At 40.4% G+C, this 20,398-nt stretch overlaps 1 protein-coding gene across 4 annotated transcripts in view; it reads right to left on the bottom strand.

The window, feature by feature from the left end:
* RPGR (retinitis pigmentosa GTPase regulator) overlaps positions 1-20,398 on the bottom strand; it is a 427,988-nt gene that overhangs the window by 209,271 nt on the left and 198,319 nt on the right. For all 4 annotated transcript variants that reach the window (XM_069204238.1, XM_069204236.1, XM_069204234.1 and 1 more), the window contains exons 12-13: positions 10,750-10,859; positions 1,353-1,418 (exon numbers count right to left, since the gene is read on the bottom strand). In XM_069204238.1, the coding sequence (XP_069060339.1) occupies positions 1,353-1,418; positions 10,750-10,859 (176 nt within the window). The remainder of the gene's footprint in view (positions 1-1,352; positions 1,419-10,749; positions 10,860-20,398) is intronic.

Raw genomic sequence — 20,398 nt, 5'->3', positions numbered from 1 at the left:
AGCACCCCTCGACGTTGATCGATCTCGCCGTTTCGACGGCGAACCGGATTCAGATCTCCTCGACGTGGAACGTCCTCGCCGTGTCGACGGTGACCCAGATCTCGACGGCGAAAGTCCACGCCGTCTCGACGGCGAAATCGTCGTCGACGGCGAGCGATGTCTCTTTCTCGCCGGCGAACCACTCCTCGACGGCGAGCATGTTGGCGCCGTTCCTTGCCTCGACGTCGACGCCCTCGACGTCGTCGGAGACCTGTGCCGTTTTTGAGCCGGTCTGGTCGGAGTTATAGAGGAACCAGTGTGAGCCCTGGTAGAAGACTGACCTTCTCCTCGCTCTGTGGTAGAATGACCACTTTTCCTCCTGTCCTCTTTCGCCTGGAGTCGGATCTTCTCCCTGTCACGAAGGGTCCTTCTGGAGAAGGTTTTGCAGATGTCACACGACTCCGGTTTGTGGCTGGATGGAAGGCAAATTATGCAGACCCGATGTGGATCTGTTTTGGCCTTTTTTCTGCCACAAGAAGGACATTTGTCAAACAGTGAAGGCATTTCTGAAGTAGAAAAACCTCAAAATTCTGTCAGAATCTAACAGAAAAAAGCAGAAAATTATCACTCAATGTTAAAAACGTCGAGTGAAAATGAAATTCAAAAGATTTTAAATGAATTTCTGTCACAAAAGGATTTTGTGAGGTAGAGCTCAATGCTTCAGGGTCCTGTCAGAAAGGAGCCGGAAAAAAGAACTGAGGCAACTGCCTTTTGCTGTGCATGATGGGAAACAGGAAGACTTTACTTTCTTAAAGGCACAGTTCTATTTTCATTCTGTATAATGGCAGCCTATGGGCTACACTGCCCTACATTGTTTTATTCTCATGAGAGGTGTAAATAAAATATGAGAATGTATTTATTTATGTATTTATAGAATAAATAGAGGTTTAAACGTGAAATTTACACTACAACTGTTTTTTTTCTTCTAACAATTTGGCCTGTGTAGCTGTTCACATAGGCTGCACATTGTTATTCTTAAGTGTTTTTCACAGACCTTTTTGTCAAGGAGCTGATGATTGCACTTAAGAATATACTACACAACAGTGCTCCGGGGTCCCCGCAGGCGCGCGGAACTATTCAATGCTTATGACTATACATGGAAATCCCCTACGAGAGAAACATATATTTTTTTTTAAGCTAGTGACTTTGTATACTTGTTAAAGTGTAGCAATTAATGGTGACAGCAAACTTGGTAGACAAAAATACCAGTTATCCTGACAACAAAAAGGCAATTAGAACTAACTTTACATAGGTCTTTTAATTTCTTTTTTCTACTGTAGTCTCAAATGGACAAACCCAAACAAACTTCTTACCTTTCGTTTTGCAACTTGTGACAATTCTAACGACTTGTTGGCAGGATTCAAGTTCATCATGTGAGTCTAAAAAAGATAAGCATAGAAATAAAACCAATTAAAATACGCCTACTGATCGTCCCCAAACTAAATATATTCACGAACCACGAATCTCTGATTAATAAGGTTATTCATTGGCTACGTGTTCGACGCAATTGTCTCTCAGTCATTCTCACTGATCTTCTTGCAGCAGACAGATGTAGCCTCCTTGGATTGGACTTTGATTTAATTTCTGTCCGCCTTGTTGATAAGTTATTGGCGGATCAACTTATGGACTTTGAATTACGCACTTGTCACTTTAGAGAGTCGAGTAGGGTGGGTATTAGACTTGTATCAAAATTACCCAGTGTCTGTCTTACCGCAACCCATGAAAGACTGGCTTATTCCCAAGAATGCATATTACCTATGGCAGCTAAAAATCCCGACAATTATGAATTAACTATAATGACTTGGAATCTAGCTGGCCTTGACAGGACATTGGCTGACTCAGAGTGGATTGCTTATATCAACAATCAGGACATTTGCCTCTTCCAGGAAACTTGGGCGGAGGACAAAATTAATATAGATGGGTTCCTTTCGTTCAGTATCTCAGCTCAACCATCAGAGAAGGGTTATGGCCGAGCCAAAGGAGGTCTACTGATACTCATGAATAAGAAGCTGCAATGTGACCATATGCCATTAAATATTGATTCTGTTGATTTAATGGGCATACAAGTTACCTTTCAACAGAATCTTAAGATTATTCTTATCAATGTTTATGCTTGGTCTGTATCAGAGTCCCAGACCTTAGTTTTATAGTCTGAATATTTAGACACCTTGCATCCCTCGACTTTTTAAATAATAGTAGGTGACCTTAATTGTATCATTGAACCTTCTATTTGATCAGTGGATTAACGGTTGAAGAGGATGAATTCTGGGGAATCCCACAGTTAATTAATCCTCGGTATTGTATTAGATCTTGTGTGGCCTTTCAGCTGGCGTCCCTATGTTTGAAGCACGGCCTTAGGGCTTGTAATGGACGCATGCCCACATTTAAACGAGGCATGTCCACAAGTGTTATTGATTATTTTTTGGTGGATGTTAGGCTGTGGCCCTTGTTGAGGGACATGAGGGTGGAACCCCGATGTGAGAGCGACCATTATCCCTTGCTTCTGACCCTTTCTGGGGATGAATTTAGGAGAACACTTAGGGCCAGATGTAGGAAGCCGTTTGCATGGTGCAAACTGCAAAAATCGCAGTTTGCGCCATGCAAACGGCCTAACGCGATGCACATTCACAAATTGCGAGTCGGTACCGACTCGCAATTTGTGAATGCGACTCGCAAATAAAAAGGGGTGTTCCCTTCCTACTTGCGACTCGCATCGCAATTCAGAATTGCTTTGTGACCGCGAATGCGGTCGCAAAGCAACTCGCAGTTACCACCAGTGTCACACTGGTGGTAACTAATTCGCAAAAGGGAAGGGGTCCCCATGGGACCCCTTCCCCTTTGTTAATGTTGCCCAGAATGTTTTTTCAGAGCAGGCAGTGGTCCAATGGACCACTGCCTACACTGAAAAAACTAAACCAAATGGTTTCGGTATTTTTTTCATTTTGCAACTCGTTTTCCTTTAAGGAAAACGGGCTGCAAAATGAAGAAAAAAAAACTGCTTTATTTAAAAAGCAGTCAGACACGGAGGTCTGCTGACTTCAGCAGGCCACCATGCCTGTGAGTGCAGGGAGTCGCTATGGGGTCGCAAAATGCGACCCACCTCATTAATATTGATGAGGTGGGTCTTTGCGACCCCATAGCGAGTCGCAGACGGTGTCTGAGACACCATTCTGCATCCGAGATTGCGACTCGGAAATTGCGAGTCAGACAGACTCTCAATTTCCAAGTCGCAATCTCGGAGTTTGCTACATGTGGCCCCTAATAACCATCATACAGTGGTCCCATCCCATTTCTGAATAACAACTTTACACGGTTGGCTGGCCAATGGTGATGTCCAACCCCTATTTGTTAGGCGGGATTTACCAACTGTTTGTAGATGAACTGGCAGTTTATGAGGAGCAGGATGTTAACAATATTGCCATTCTTAGCATACATGATAACATGTTAAAGAAATTACAGAGTTTCTTTTATAAAAAGGTAGGACAAAGGCCCAGTGATGATAATATGAATAACAATGAATGGTTCAATGAAGACTGATCTAGGGCTAAGCCTGTATTAAAATCCCCCATCATGGCTGGTTCTGTTGGGGAGATCCAACTAGCCAGACGCACTTATAAGGAATCTATATTGCAAGCAAAAAGGTTTTGGGAAGATTCTATCTGGCGGAAATTATCAGATACCTCAAAAACGAATAATAATATTCTGTTTTGGGAACTATTGTCTAAGAGGCAAAGAGGGGTAGGAGCAACATTAGGAATCACATTCAACCTGAGTGTTGGGTGGATCATTTCACCCAACTTTATGCTACACCCTATAACCCCTCGCCATGTAATTCCCAAACCTGTGATTTTGTCTCCCCAATTGGAGGTGAGTTTGAGTACTAGCCTGGATCTTTCAGGGGCGGGTATTTATACCTCTGAGGATTGCATCTTTTTCTCTATAGAGGAAACCATTGACGCAATCAACTCATTAAAATCTGGTAAAGCCCCTGGTCCGGATAAGCTCCTGGGAGATCTGTATAAATCAGAGCCAATTGTATGGTCTTGGTACATAAATCTGATCTCGAATAAAATCGCTGCAGGAGGCGCAATCCCGAACACGTGGAAAGGGGCTGAAATTATCCCTATTTATAAAAAAGGGTAATGCAAATTTTCCAATGAATTACAGACCCATTAGCCTCATTGATAATTTACAATTTTTTTTGCTATATAACTAGTAGGGAGGCTAACAAGTTGGGTTCAAGATCATCAGGTCCTTTCCCCATTACAGGAGGGCTTCGGCCACAAAACTAGCACAGTAGATCAGGTTTTTAGGTTGGTCCTCTTACATTGGAAATATGTAGTCCTTGCTAAGCAACATTTATTTGTTGTTTTTGTGGATCTACGATCCGCCTTTGACTTGGTCCTACGGGAAAAGCTGTGGGAAGTACTACATAGATTGGGAACCCCAACCAATATAATTCATTTGTTACAGCGGCTGCATGAAAAAACTTATGCGCAAGTGCGATGGGGTAATCAAGGTGAATTGACTGAAACAATTCCTATTCAGAGGGGAGTTCAGCAGGGCTGTGTGTTGGCTCCGATTTTATTCACTTTATTTATCAATGAGGTGGTACAGGTTTTGACCTCTTACCAGAATGATGCCCCTTCATTGAATGCTCAGAAAATTCCTGTCCTCCTTTTTGCTGATGATTCGCTCCTCATTTCTAAGACACCCATGGGCCGCCAAACACTTGTTGATAGATTTAAATTATTTTGTACAGATTATGGGTTGGAGTTGAACATTAGTAAAACTCAACTGATGGTGTTTAATGCCGGACCCTGCAGGAGAAGCACCATTAAATTGGATGGTGTCTCTTTAAGTAAGGTAATTCAATAGATTATTTGGGTGTGAGGTTAACAAGTAAATTACACTGGGAGGATCAGATCAGCAAAAGTGTGGGCCTTCTTCAGCATAGATCGGCCGCAATTCTGCGTTTTTATAAAGGTTCGGCGTCAAAAGCTGTATCTCCGGCTATCAAGATTTATCTGGCAAAGGCGCAGGGAGCGGCTGCCTATGGTGCAGAGATATGGGGATTCTCCAATACCAAACGATTAACTGTGGGTGTTTTTGGACCTGGGGTTTAATCGAGTAGCAGATTTTATAGCCCTAAGACCCTTGTTATACTGTATAAGGATTTGGACTGTCCCCGAACTTGATATATACAGGGTCTCACTTCTAGACTTATTAAAGAGGCCGAATGTGGCTACCATTCCTTGGGTCAGACATGTGTCTAACTGGTTTCCAAACCTGGGCCTGGAAAGCTTTTGGGAGAACCCGCATAAATTGGAGAAATCCCGTAAAACTATTTTGAAAGCTGCATATTGGTCCCATGTAAGGAACAATTATATTAGTTCTAAGTCACATGGTCGACTAACTAATTAATTTATTGATTTTAAGTGGTACCCACAGTATGAACCATACTTAGATATAATACCAGATTTATTGGGTAAAGGGTTATATGCTTGTTTTCGTTTTGGGATTTTACCGCTGATGTCCTTAACAAGTAGCTGAGGATCAATTCCTACCTCCGATTTATGTCCAGCATGTTGTGGTAGCTCAGAAGCTGTTGAACATCTTATGTTTTTTTGCCCAGCCTACTCCTCCAGTCAGTCACAATGGATTCACAGAAATTGCAGAGAAATGGGCTTGAATCAATGTTGCACAGCAATAAGGGTTTTAAAAAGTGATAGTTTTAATGATTTAATTCTGGCAGTCAGCAAGTTTTTGGTGGCAGCATGGCACATACCTAATCGTTTTCTAAATAATCTTTTATGATGGACAATGGGTGAAAGTTTTCGATTTGAGAAGTTTAAGATTTTAAGTACTTATTAGTTTTATCTTTATATAATTGTACTGGGTTTTAAATATTTTAATCTGGATTTTATTTTGTATTGTGATGCTTTGATGTTTATTTGACCGAATAAAGCTTGTTGTAGTTGTTATATTCATTATTCATAAGGTGGAGTGCCGTGTCACACAAAAATATTGTACCTTTTTTGCTGCTTGCATACCACAGAGTTAAGCAAGCAGATTTCAGTCCGCCCATATTACTTAATTTTCCAATGGAAAATGGAAAAAGCAGACTGGAAAACATATATAATTGTTTAATGTCAATTTTAAATGATTTAAACAAAGAAATGAACAAACAGTCTAATGTTTCACATTTAAGAAATGGAGGACATGAATTGTACCTCCTTCTTAATACATAAACAGCAAAAATATTTTAAAATGTTGAACGTGCTCAGGATGAACTAACAGTAGGAAAGGAAGGTTTTGAAAGAGGTTCCAAAACAGGTACCAATTGAGAGGTATTAGAAGCCTGTTCCTTGGTTCTCATCCTCTTCTTACCATGTTGTGAAGATGACTTTTGGTGCTCCTTCTTGAGCTTTTTCTACAATCCATTCCAAGATGGCATAAGTTATGACATTTTGACTTCCTCTATATAGAGGCTATCATACATTTTTAGCCTCCCTTTCACAGCACACAGAGAACAAGATGCAGCTTCATGAGAATCCCACAACACAAGTACTCTGCATATGGATCTTGCGTTGATGGAGGATGGAAAAAAAGGAAATGATGTCAACAGCTGGGTGCGAAATATATGGAAAAAAGAATTGTTAATGGTTTGTAATCCTAGTTCTCTTATAAAGGAATCTTCAATAGTCATAAGAACTGAATAGATCCACCCATGCGTGAAAGCCCACAGCAATATTAATATACATATGAAAACGTAAAAGCTTTTCTTCAGTAAAACTAATTTGTAAAAATAAGAATACTTTGGACTATCTGTAGACAGCCGAAGGTAGATTAACACACACACTGTCTTGCTGCTTCCACAATTGTTAATTGTTACCTGTTTCAAATTGAAATTTAGCATTTCATGGTATTATTACTGATTTCAAGGCCGCTGACACCACATGACCGCAACTCTTGTGTGCACGACTTGATAGATGCAAGAAAGGCACAAGTGGATAAGACTCTTCTGGGGGGGGTCCCATGGGGCCCATAAATTCACACTAACGGATTATTGTATATCTGATATAACTGGATGGTCCCAATGAACTATACTATCATGTACTTTATATGCTTCCACTCTATATGCCAATTTGTGTGTGATATGCTGTATGGTTAAAAATAAAATAAAAAAAAGACTAACTGTAGACTACAATGGCAGGCAGACACCGTGGGGGGTACCAGAGAGGTAGAGTGTCTGACAGTCAGTGTTCAGTTGTTTAAGGCGGCAGTGCATCATCTCAAGTGGATTGTTAAAAGTGAAAGTGGATTGTGGCCCAGTGATGTGAGATGGGCCGCTTTCGGAGGCCTCACAATTCCTCACTACAAAATGCCTCCTCTTCAGCTACTCCCTACTTGTGTATGGCCTCCCTCCAGGCCTCTACAAAGTGGGAGGGGATGAGAGGGGGGACCTCCAATTGCAAGTGTAGCCCGAGTGTGCAGATTCCCAGCAGAAGCTCCAGAGTCACAAAGTGAGTGTGAACCCTGTGACTCCTCTTACATCCAAAGATACCCAGGAAGCTGGCCTCCCACGTTTGTAAGTCCGACGTGTGTCATGTTTGGAGGACCAGCAATTATGCAGCAAAGTGGCAGGACCATAGCATATGGCATAAGTCTGCTCCCAATGGGGGGCAGCGTGGGTAGGTAATTTGTGTTGAGGCACAGTCACGGCTCGTAGGGGGGGGGGGAGAACAGGGCAGTGCTGCGCATAGCGGGGGGAGGGGAGGAATGACCAAAAAAAATTAAAATTACCTTCCTCGCCCCTCCGCACCATACCTCTGGCTCCAGTACTTGCAGGCACAGGCTTCCAGCCTGCCCTGCGGCCAATCTTAATGCTGCTTTCATGCTGCTGGCAGCATGAAAGCAGTATTAGGATTGGACAGAGCGCCCTGACTGGGCGCTTGGAGGCAGAGTGAGATCCTCTGCCTGCTGTCTCCAACCTGTGCCCTGTGTGCATGTGTGTTTGGCCGGTCCAAGACGGCCAGTCAAACATGCGCGCGGACTGATGGGGAGTGCCGTGCACTCTCCCTCCGTCCCTCTTATCACCTGTGGCCTAGCCCCTGTTACAATAAAACCATAGTCCAGCTTTGCCGCCTTCCTGGTGCACCCGTGCTGCGTGCGCAGTACATTTAAAGCGCTGGAGGCATTGAAGGAGGGAGGTGTAGGACTCCCTTCCTTCTATACATCAGGGGAGGGCTACAGTGTCAGCGTCTGGTGATTTGTCAAGAGCAGCAAGACGGGACTCTACCTCGCCGATCTCACACTCTAAGGTCCAGCGCCCTCCCACTAGGTAATTTATGCAAATGCCCCAGGTCACAGTTTAAACAAGTCCCACGCAATGGAGCATTTGGTTGCTGTGTTGTGACTGTCAGCAAAGTGTTGTTGGATATGGGTCCCCTGCGTGTCTCAGAATACTGGATCTTCCAGGGTGCCTCGTTGGAGGTAGCAGAGTAGAATCGGAGGTCGCCGGGCAGCCACACAAGATCCACTGTGTGGACGTCATTATCTTCGATTACTCTCCCACGGTAATCGGAATGTCGTGCGTATGGGAGGTGTTGTGAGCAAAGGAAGTGGTCTAGGTGGGCATAAAGCTGGTGTGGGACAGAATAAAAGGAGTATAGTCCTGTGGTGGTGGGGTGTAGTAAGCACCACACATCTATGAGGGCCCAGTAATCAATCCATGCTCAAAGGTTAGCTGTCTGGTGACTGGGTGGGAGTGAGGGGAAACCTATCAAGGGCTAAATCAAACACACAATTGTAATTGCCACCTAATAGCCAAGGCAGGTGTGTTTTGTGTGCAAGGTAGGTTGAGAGTTCCTCCCTGAAGGGAATCTGGTCAGCATTTCAGGCATAAATGCTTCCCAGCAACACTGGCCTGCCATCTAAGGGGCCTTCCAATAGTACATAACACCTCCTGTCCAATGTGACAAGCGTTTCCTAAAAGGAGAGGCCAGGCCTCACCCAGATCAGTACCCCCAGCATATGCAGAGTATGTTGTGGTATGCAGTGTACCCAGCCATCGCCGGCAAAATGTCCCCAGTTCCTCGTATGTGGTGTGTGTTTCCTGAAGGTATACTATATTTGCCATTTGGTGTCTTACATATGAATATGCAGTGTGCGTGAGGAACCAAAGCTTTGTGGAAGGCATCATAGGTAGAACAGTGGTGGGGAGTTCAATGCCATGGGGATAGATGGAGGAGGAGTGTGCCCCTGGCCCCATCAATAGCAACATTGTGCGTGTGCATGATAAATGTGCACGCAGTTGTCACCATGTTAAAAAGAAGAAGGAACAATTCATGTAAGCTAGTTAGGAGGGTTGCATGGTTCATCAGGGTGCGGCGGCCTCGTCAGATCAGGCCAGGCAAGCTGTAAACAGCATGGTGGTGCCATCTTCTGGGTCACAGTCTCCCCCAGTCTCCACAGCAACCCTAGGGAGCAGAAAAATATTGAGCAAGGAGCCATCCACGAGGATTGATGGCGACTCGGCAAAACTGTGGACGGAGCAAATTCAGTTTGTGTCAGCCATAATGGCAGGCTTGGCCATGCCCCTAATTTGTCGACGTTGCTTACAGTTCACAATTAATGTACAAAGTAAATCATGCAACCATTACTCCCTTAGCAAAAGGTTATAGTGCATCAATTTTTGGCAATTTTTACCAAAAATATACAAGGGCTAAAGTGCAATTTATCCCAAGTGAGCAGAACCAAAAACACAACATATACAATAAAACCAGTGAAAAGATCAGACTGCATGTTTATAACAAACAACCCTAAATAACATTTAGTCCATAAGCCTAGTATGTCTGTCTGTGCCCGTTATCCAAATCAGGCCTCATACAGTTTGTTTATTATTACTGTGTCAATGACGTTTCAACCCTTTCTGCTAATAATAGGGCCTCATCAGGACTAGGTAGTATTGGGGCACCTTGTAAAATAGAGGGATCTATTAGGATACTTGGAGTAATGGCAATAATGTCCCACTTGTGATCAGGCTGCGTGAAATTATATGTGGTAATTCTGCTCAGCCCAACTTGTAATGAGGGCCTTAGTGTGTGAAAAACGGTACATTTTAATTTACTCCATGGAACAGTCATGCTGAACTTATATTTTTTTTTTTAGAGATCCGTGCAGTATGAAGGGCTAGTAATTAATGACTTAAAATATGATTAATACCCTATATATTTTCAATGATATTATATTTCAACTATTGTAAACTCCCACCCTTCGCAAACAGCAATTATGCTAGTTAGTGATTTTTGGTGACCTTTAATCAAACTATCACATTTGCCCTTGGACTCTTGGAGTCACACCCCCAAGAAGCACTCAACGTATTCAAATTTCTGTCATTATGCATGAGAAATTTAAAGATTATAATGTGATTCGATTACCTAGGTTTTGAAGCGAGTGAGTACTATTCTCTCACGATGCTATTTTCTCTCACTTTTTCAGACTTTACTAAAGCCTTTTTGAAGCTCCAAGACCTTATGGCACTTCGACCTACTAAATAACTAATTATAACATTCTGAGCTCAATTTACTGATAAACTGAAAAGAATTCGATATACTGCCTGCCATCTTTTCTTTAAACTTATTTATTTTCTGTTACACTGTAACTGTTCTCTTAATTGAAAAAAATAGAATAAACTCAGTGCATTACCATGTTTAAAGGATCTATGGTGTCTCCAAGGCCTCCGTGGTGGCTTTCATTCTCCGAATCCTCATCCATTGAGATATCTTTCACTTGATCAATCATCTGCTTTTTCACATCTAAATCGAGAATCATTTGTTAACTCATGTCAACCACCATACATAAAAACAGAACCAGGAACAAACTGAGAACAGTAACTTTACAACTGCTGAAGATATTATGGCACATTTTGAGGGAGGTGCACTCCTATGCCTAGGGTATTTATATTAAAACTCCACATTTGGAACTGAAACCATCAAAGACACAAACACACGATAAGAAAGCATTTGTAAGAATTGGGCAGGATAAATTAAAGGGATATGCAGATCTCAACCTTCCTGCTTACTACTGGTGGGAGAAAAGACGAGCTTTGAAATCTAACAGAATGTGCAGCAGTAAATAAATACATACTGCAAATGGCGTTCAACGACATTACCTGAAATAAGGGCAGTTTGAATGAAAATAGTTCTACTGTACCATGTGTCAGGGACTGAGATTGCACCTTTCGAGGAGTTAATTCCAACCTCAAATACCTTAAGCCACGAGGCATAGTCAACTAAAAATCACAGCTATACTATACTTTGGAAATGTTAAAAAAAGTAGTCTTATCCAAATTCTTACGATGGTAAGGAGCAAACATCCAGTAGCATAAATAATGTTCATGTGTTTGAGGGGCACATTCAGACACAAAAGAGAAGCAGAATATTTTATAATGCTGTGAAAATGAGTTGAGGAATTTTAGATAGCGCCGTGTTCCCCTCCCCCCCTGGGACAGATGAAGCTGCTCCATTTAATCATCTTTGGGAGCAAGCCCATCTTCCCTCAAACTGCCCCTTCCGAAGAATCTGGAGAACAGTGATCTGTGGACCAAAAGGGGTGCCGCCCTGCACCGCCTGGGCTCTGACTGCTTGTGCTGCCCCGCTCGACAAGTGCCGGGGAAAGCAGGTCAGACCTCCTCCTTGTCCAGACCCCCGGGTCCAGGATGGGGAGTGTGGCGGTGAAACAGACATATTTTCCTGTACCCCTTTTGCTAATCCCCTCGAACGCCTCCCACACCAGCAACACTTCTCCCCAAACTAAACTGGACAAATACAAACAATAATAGTGGAGTGCTCAAAATTGTCCTTCAAATCATTAATATAGTACTTAATGGAACCATCGAGAAAAAAATATTCAGTTAACTCATAAGTAAGGAGAGAAGAAAAGCAAAATATCTGAAAATATAGAATCATATGGGTGTCCACATATGTTTGGTCATTATTATCTTTCATAATGATATCTTTATCTATTAAAAAAAAAACAACACATGACTAAATATAGTCCCATAAAACCAACAACAATTTACTCTCCTTTAAAGAAAGACAAAAATGGCCAATGTCCATTCATAAAGAGTTCCATTAAACAATGGAACTCATGATGTCCAATCTTTGTAAGTTATCGGCCAATCAAAATAAGTTCAGTTCATATCACATTTGTTCAAATATTCAGTCTTTATAGGTCTTCAATTGCTGAGGACAAACTTCAGTCCATGAGACAGTCTTTGTAGGTATTCAATTGCTGAGGATAAGCTTCAGTCCATGAGATGTTTCAGCCGATACGTGTTTCGTCCCAAATCCTGGACTTTATCAAGGCTGACGAGATGTTGACAGCAGAAAGAAAAACTGTTTTGTCTTCTATTTCATATATCCGTTGGCTCACAAACGTTTTTGACCCCCAATTAGTATTGGTTAAGTTATCAACCATCAAAATTGCCTTATAATCCAATGTGTTGAACTGTGTCATTTGTTCCAAAATTCCAGTGCCAAATATATGTGGAAGGGACTAAAATGCAACTATACTCCAAAACCCATAAAATAAGAAAATAATTGCTGATGCAAAGAGACCCATCAGGGATCCCTTGTGATGTAAAACATGCTTTGTTAGGAAAGAATGAGAATCAGAGTTGAGAAAGTATCACGTAATACCATGCCAAAAAAGGTGCTAACTATACCTTATGTTTTGTTCCTAAAAAACTCCAAAATTCAGATTAATTAGGATCCAACTCTGTAAAATAATGTCCAAAATATTTTATACAGTATCCTGTGTTCATTTTAGAACTATCTACAGCCCAAACTCTTTGTCCACACATACCATGTAAACCAACCTTATTGTTATTTAGCTCGTTTGCCCTTTAATATGCTATTTAGGCTTTAGATCGTCACTTATCCGCATTTTAGACATATGGAACAACTCAATATGTATCTGGGTGTCGCATATGGTGTCTTGTACACACCCAGATATGTTCAAGAACACAAGTGATTTGACGGGACAGAATAACCAAACACCAAAAGAATAACACAAAAAGGAAGGTATTGATAAATTGATATCACATTTTAACCAAACCAAAAATCTATCCAACAATACCCATAAAGTCAATTAAACCACTAGTTTTGATTAATTTAACACAATTATGAAAGGCCAAATTATACATTATACATTACATATTACATTATTATACATACGACAATACAAGATATAATCATTGGTAGAAGTAACATCTGCTGTATAGCTTTGCACACTACAATAATAAGCATAACACATTTCGAGTGCCCATGTCTATCAACAAACCTACAGGGTTTGTCCTCTAAAACGCCTACCAAAAAGCAGTAAAGATACCACGAATTGGAAAGACGTAGCATATATGTGATATCGTTGTTCAAGACAAGGACCCATAAGCGACAAAAAGTTGTATGCATTTCATGCTACTTACATAAATTTTGACTCGAGAATCTCTTGAAAGAGTAAACATGAATTTAACTACCCGCCAGTTGCATTCCCGACTTTCTAAGTTACTCTTACCTCTGAGTCCCGACTTGTACGGTGCCTCACAAGCAGTGTCTCTCATGTGCGATCAAACCCAAATCATTGAACGGTAGGGGATTCAGAGAACCCGCTGACCAATCCAAAAGCGGTTAAATATCGGGTGAGTGTAAAACCCAAGAATTACCTTCATCATCGCGGCGGACATTTTGTAATGGCAAAGGGATGGTTTATCTGCCAAGGGACACAAACAGTCCCTGCACCATAAGGACAGAGTCACCAAAGCCTGCCGCCAAAACTTTAGTATCCACAACTTAGAAGCCTCGACCCAACTATTTCTCAAAATCACACTCGTCTCCACAAACTTGCAAAAAACCTCGTCGGCGGCACTAAACATACAAGTTAGACCAATTTTCTCTAACTTGCAAAAAGCCTCATCAGCAGCGCCGGATACACACCAGTCAGCCCCAATCGAAAGGGGAGAACAACCTCAAAGGTCCCATAAATCAAATGGCCTAATGTGTGTATTCGCAAGTCAATATTCAATACGAATGTGCACACGTAGTCACAATGGGCATTACTAAGCCATAAAAGGACAACTGCCATTATTTTGTCATAATGAAGAGATACTTTGGACGTCTCAGAAGTCCGGTTTTTTAGTAATCCTAAACCGCATAATTCTTCCAAATATAATTATACAATGGTATTAATCATTATATTTCAATTTGCGAAACATTGTATATTTAATAGGGATGTCATATTTCCCTCATGATCTGCAAGATTCCAAACCAAGCATAAAAATGCCAGCCACCGATGTCTCAGATTCCGATCTCCACACTTAGGGCCAGATGTAGGAAGGCATTAGCGCCACGCAAATGGCGAAAAACGCCGTTTGCGAGGCGCAAATGCCCTCACGCGATGCAGAAACACATATTGTGTACCGACTCGCAAAATGTGTTTCAGACTTGCAAATAGGAAGGAGTGTTCCCTTCCTATTTGCGAGTCGCACCGCGATGTAGGGTTGATTTGTGACCGCGAAAGCGGTCGCAAATCAACTCGCAGTTACCATCCCCATGGCACCCCTTCCCCTTTGTGAATGCTCACAATAATATTTTTTCAGAGCAGGCAGTGGTCCTATGGACCACTGCCTACTCTGAAAAAAACCGAAACTAAAAGGTTTCGGTATTTTTTCTATTTGCAACTCGTTTTCCTTTAAGGAAAACAGGCTGCAAAGAGAAGAAAAAAAACTGCTTTATTGAAAAGCAGTCACGGACATGGTGGTCTGCTGTCTCCAGCAGGCCACCATCCCCGTGAGTGCCTAGACTCGCTATGGGGTCGCAAACTGCGACCCACCTCATAAATATTTAGGAGGTGGGTCTTTGCGACCCCATAGCGAGTCGCAGAAGGTGTCTGAGACACCGTTCTGCATCCGAGATTGCGACTCGGAAATTGCGAGTCAGACAGACACCTTTCTGCATTTCCTTTTGCGAGGTGCAAATTGCGAGTCGCTGGGATTCGCAATTTGCACCTCACAAAAGGAAACCTACCTACATCTGGCCCTTAATCTCAAAATTACCACATATATCAATAGTTGAGTCAATCAAAGAGCAATCAAAGAGCAATATGAAAGTTGGATTCAAACAGCATGCACCATCTTAGGTAAATCCATCTTCTGTTAGTATTACATATTAGTAGTGCCCAAGTGTATCAATGCAATGGGATGAAATTGAAAGTTAGAATTAAATTTCATAGAGAAATCCAAAAATGTTAACCTAAGAATATCTATAATTGGGTGTCATGAATATCTATATTATAAATTGTTTAACATATCTTATAACTTCCAAAACGTCTGGAATTTCTATTATTGGATTGGCGTACACTTATATAAATTTACTGTTGCCCATTATATTTATGTAATCATCAATATGCATGACAACATTTGTTCAACATTGATATTTACACTGCCCAGTTTGTCATACACATTTTATAAAAATTGTGCATTTCATCGTCTATGTTGATACCCTTTTCAATAGATTGTAATCTAATAATCCATCTAGCCTCATTTCTTCTAAAATCCATCATTCTGTCACCACCCCTAGGGTGTGCTGAAGTATGGCTAATGCCCATATACTTTATTATTGGAATCTCCAGAACAGCATGTTTCTGACTCATGTGACGTACTAAGGGCGATGTAAGATCATTATTTCGTAGTGAAGGCATATTTTCCTGAATCCTTTCTTTAAGGGGCCTGATGGTACTCCCAACATAGATTTCACCACATTCACATAACAATATGTAAACAACAAATTTGGTATTACAATTTATGAATGTCTCTACCTTATATATGTTGCTCCCATTAAAGCTAAAATCCAAGGTTTTCTGTAGAGCTATATGACACATGTTACAATGTCCACATTTATAAAACCCATAGATCTTGTTGGGAAGCCAAGTTGCAGTTTTCTCGTTCAGTGGAGGTGAAAAGCTTTTTCAGACCACATCTCTGATTGTTTTCTCCCTCTTATGAATCATTTTGGGTTTGGGAGGTCATATATTTGATAAAATATGATCTGTATGTAGGACATTCCGATGTTTACACAGAATTTTGTAAATGTCAGAACTGTTTTGACTGTAAGCTGTACAGAAAGATATAGATGTATACAGTGATTGAGATCTTGATTTATTACTCTCATTAGGGAGGTTCTTGATAATGTATTGATCTTTTTTCTGGATGTCACTAGTAATATCTTTGAGTAGCCTCTTTGGAGAAATCTATTTTCCAAAAGATTTAACTTGGTTTCCACTGATTTTGGTTGACTGCAATTCCTTTTCATCCTAGTCATTTCGCCAAATGGGATGGCCGATATTTGAGACTTAGGGTGACTACTGGATGCGTGTAGTAGGGCATTGCATGCAGTAGGTTTACGATAAACTTTGCTCTGAACAATATTTTCACTATTATAGATTTCTAAATCCAAAAAGTGTATATGATTTTTGCTAAATTCATACGTCATTTGTATGTTAAAATCATTTGTATTAACATAATTGCAAAATTCCAAAAGGGATGATACTGTTCCCGTCCAGATGAGTAGTATATCGTCAATGTATCTTCCCCAAAAGAAAATGTGCTTAGTCAAATTTGAAGGGCCTCTTTGCCAGATATGAATTCTTTCAAATAGGCCCATATACAGATTGGCATATGATGGTGAAAATCGAGAACCCATGGCTACTCCCTGAGCTTGGCGAAACCATTCGCCTTCATGGACAAAAACATTATTGTCCAATGTGAATTCAATCATCTGTATCAGCATATCAGTATGTTCTAAATGTGAGGCTGAACGACTAGAAAGAAAAAAAAGCGTACTGCTTCCAGACCCTTAGTTTTGGGTATACATGTATATAATGAAGTTACATCCATTGTTACCCAAATCATCTCCGGTGACCATATTATGGGCCTGATTACAACTTTGGCGGAGGGAGTCAATCCGTCCCAAATGTGACGGATATCCCGCCCGCGGTATTACGAGTCCATTATATCCTATGGAACTCGTAATACGGTGGGCGGGATATCCGTCACATTTGGGACAGATTAACCCCCTCCGCCAAAGTTGTAATCAGGCCCTATATCTTCTAATTTCATAAGAACATCTTTTGTGTCCTGCAAATATGAGGGTACGTTTTTGACAATGGGTTGTAAGTAACTGTCAATATACTCTGAACGTTTTTCTGTGGGTGAGCCAATCCTTGTTATTATAGGTCTTCCAGGAGGTGACGTTCTGTTCTTATGTATTTTGGGTTGTTGGTTTTATGGGACTATAATTAGTTTAGATTTGATAAGTCATATGTTGTTTTTTTTTTTTTTTTATAGATAAATATATAATTATTAAAGATAATAATGACCAAACATATGTGGACACCCATATGATTCTATAATTTCATATTTTTTGTTTCTCTTCTCTCCTTACTTATGAGTTAACTGAATGTTTTTTTTCCTCGATGGTTCCATTAAGTGCTATATTAATGACTTGAAAGACAATTTTGAGTGCTCCACTATTATTGTTTGTATTTGACAACTGGTATTTCTCCAGCTCACACGTGGTGGCAACAGATGTGTTATTGAGCACCATTAATTTGATACTTTAACTTTCAGTATTTCTTTGGATGTGTGGCCACATTAAAGTCACTGTTGCCATGTTGTTTCTTTCAATGTAAGTGACGGCTTTCACTCCTTGATAGAACATTACACTGTTTGTTCAATTACATTGGGAAATCTCATTAAAAATGAAATGGATACATTTAGGGATGAAAGAGATAAGATATTTCAGGAAATGATTCGTCAAAAGTTAGAAAGGAATGACACAATACAGTCAGGAGTAAAACAACTAGAAGGTATGAAGAAAAAGTATGTTCGCTTAGAGAAACTTTGTAAACAAGAACTGTCCCGTTGGTGGGATTCAACAATACTTAAGAAATACATAGTGGACAAAAAATTCCCACAGGGATTGAGAGTAGTGATATTTCCCTCGTTTGAGGACTTATCACCAAAGCATATGTCAGAGTGGGAACAATTACTCTTTGAAGCCTCTAAAGGCATGATGTTAATTCTAATAGAACATGCTGAAGAAAAAAGAGAAAATTTGCTGAAAGAAATACACGATTTGGAATCAGAGATTTGTGCTTTAAATTTACCAGATGTGCAGGTGAAAAATGACAAGATCCTCAAAGAGGTCTTGGACAAACATCAAATGTACATAAGAAATAAAAAAATGAACAAAATACAAAGGGATGACAGGGACTATAAAAAAGGGCGAGTCTACACCTTTGTGAGGAAATTTGATGGCATTGCCACAAACATTTCTCATAATGACACACGAGATACTAGAGATACGTCAGCAAGTGAGTCAGAATTTTCAAATTACATCAGGTGAATCTGAGGGTGATGGTCAACAAAGCGACAGTGCAAGTGCAATATCCAATAATGATCAAGTGGCTTCCTCTATTTTTATACGAGAGGCTAAGCGATATTGACTGGGTTACAAAATATTTTTTTTAGAGCAAAATGCTCCAAAACAAAAAGGAGAACACGCAGGAGCGAGAGGAAAAGAGGATATAGACAGGAATTCAGCTATGGGAGTGCAAACCAGGGCTGCCAAGACCAAGTCTCGGAACAATTAACAGTGTGTCTTCAAAATGGGAGTGCAAGATGCAACAGTATTCAAAATGAAAACATCTCCATTGTAAATGTATCCGATTGTACTTTATCAGAGGAACAAATACATTTATTGGGTAAAGGATTAGGATTTTGTCTTTCAAGTTATTGTGGTATGACACAAGTCCAGATAGATGTTTTCAAAATTTTGTGACAACTTAAATTTAAAAACTACTTTATTGAAAAGACAAATGAACAAAACAGATCATATTGAAATATTACCCAGCAAATACACAATAAGAGATGTAGAAGATATTCAAATTTTGCTCTCTCTGGATAGGTCAGACACCAGTGATTCAGATAGACAACAATTGTTAGATGACTTGAAAATCAGGCAGGACCTTACGCTCAACAGCAATCTCAAACCTAAATCCAAGTTCACACCAGTTTTGCCCATCGACAATGTTATAGATACCTTTGGGAAATTAGTCAAAGAAGACTTAAGCAGACTAGACAAAAGGATTAGGATGGGTAAATCATATATATCACATAATGTAAGTAAAAAAGAAGAATTAGTTTTACAAGATTTACGTGACAATCAAAAACTGGTTGTGAAGGAGGCAGATTAGGGTGGTAACATAGTCATTCTAAATAGATGTAACTATGTTAAAGAGACTGACCGACAATTGGAAGATACAACTGCATATGTGAGATTGAAAGACAATCCCATGAATATAATTGTACAAAAATTGGATATCCTTTTACGTAAATGGCAGGATGAATGCCTGCTTTCTGGTCTGGATTTTAAATTTATTTCAAATCAGTATCCTAAAGTACCATGTATCTATATATTACCCAAAATACATAAGAACAGAACGTCACCTCCTGGAAGACCTATAATACCAGGGATTGGATCACCCACGGAAAAACTTTCATAGTATATTGACATTTACTTACAACCCATTGTCAAAAACTTACCCTCATATTTGCAGGACACAAAAGATGTTCTTGTGAAATCAGAAGATATAATATGGTCACCGGAGATGATTTGGATAACAATGGATGTAACTTCATTATATACATGTATACCCAAAACTAAGGGTCTGGAAGTAGTACACTTTTTTCTTTCTAGTCGTTCAGCCTCACATTTAGAACATACTGATATGCTGATACAGATGACTGAGTACACATTGGACAATAATGTTTTTGTCCATGAAGGCGAATGGTTTCGCCAAGCTCAGGGAGTAGCCATGGGTTCTCGATTTTCACCGTCATATGCCAATCTGTATATGGGCCTATTTGAAAGAATACATATCTGGCAAAGAGGCCCTCCAAATTTGACTGAGCACATTTTCTTTTGGAGAAGATATATTGCCGATATACTACTCATCTGGATGGGAACAGTATCATCCCTGTTGGAATTTTGCAATTATGTTGATACAAATTATTTTAACATACAAATGACGTATGAATTTAGCAAAGATCGTATACACTTTTTGGATTTGGAAATCTATAATAGTGAAAATACTGTTCAGAGCAAAGTTTATCGTAAACCTACTGCATGCAATGCCCTACTACACGCATCCAGTAGTCACCCTAAGTCTCAATTATCGGCCATCCAATTTGGCGAAATGACTAAGATGAAAAGGAATTGCAGTCAGCCAGAATCAGTGG

Source organism: Pleurodeles waltl, chromosome 8 (genome assembly GCF_031143425.1).
Source record: "Pleurodeles waltl isolate 20211129_DDA chromosome 8, aPleWal1.hap1.20221129, whole genome shotgun sequence".
NCBI lineage: Eukaryota > Metazoa > Chordata > Amphibia > Caudata > Salamandridae > Pleurodeles > Pleurodeles waltl.
This window is presented reverse-complemented; position numbering and strand designations above follow the sequence as displayed.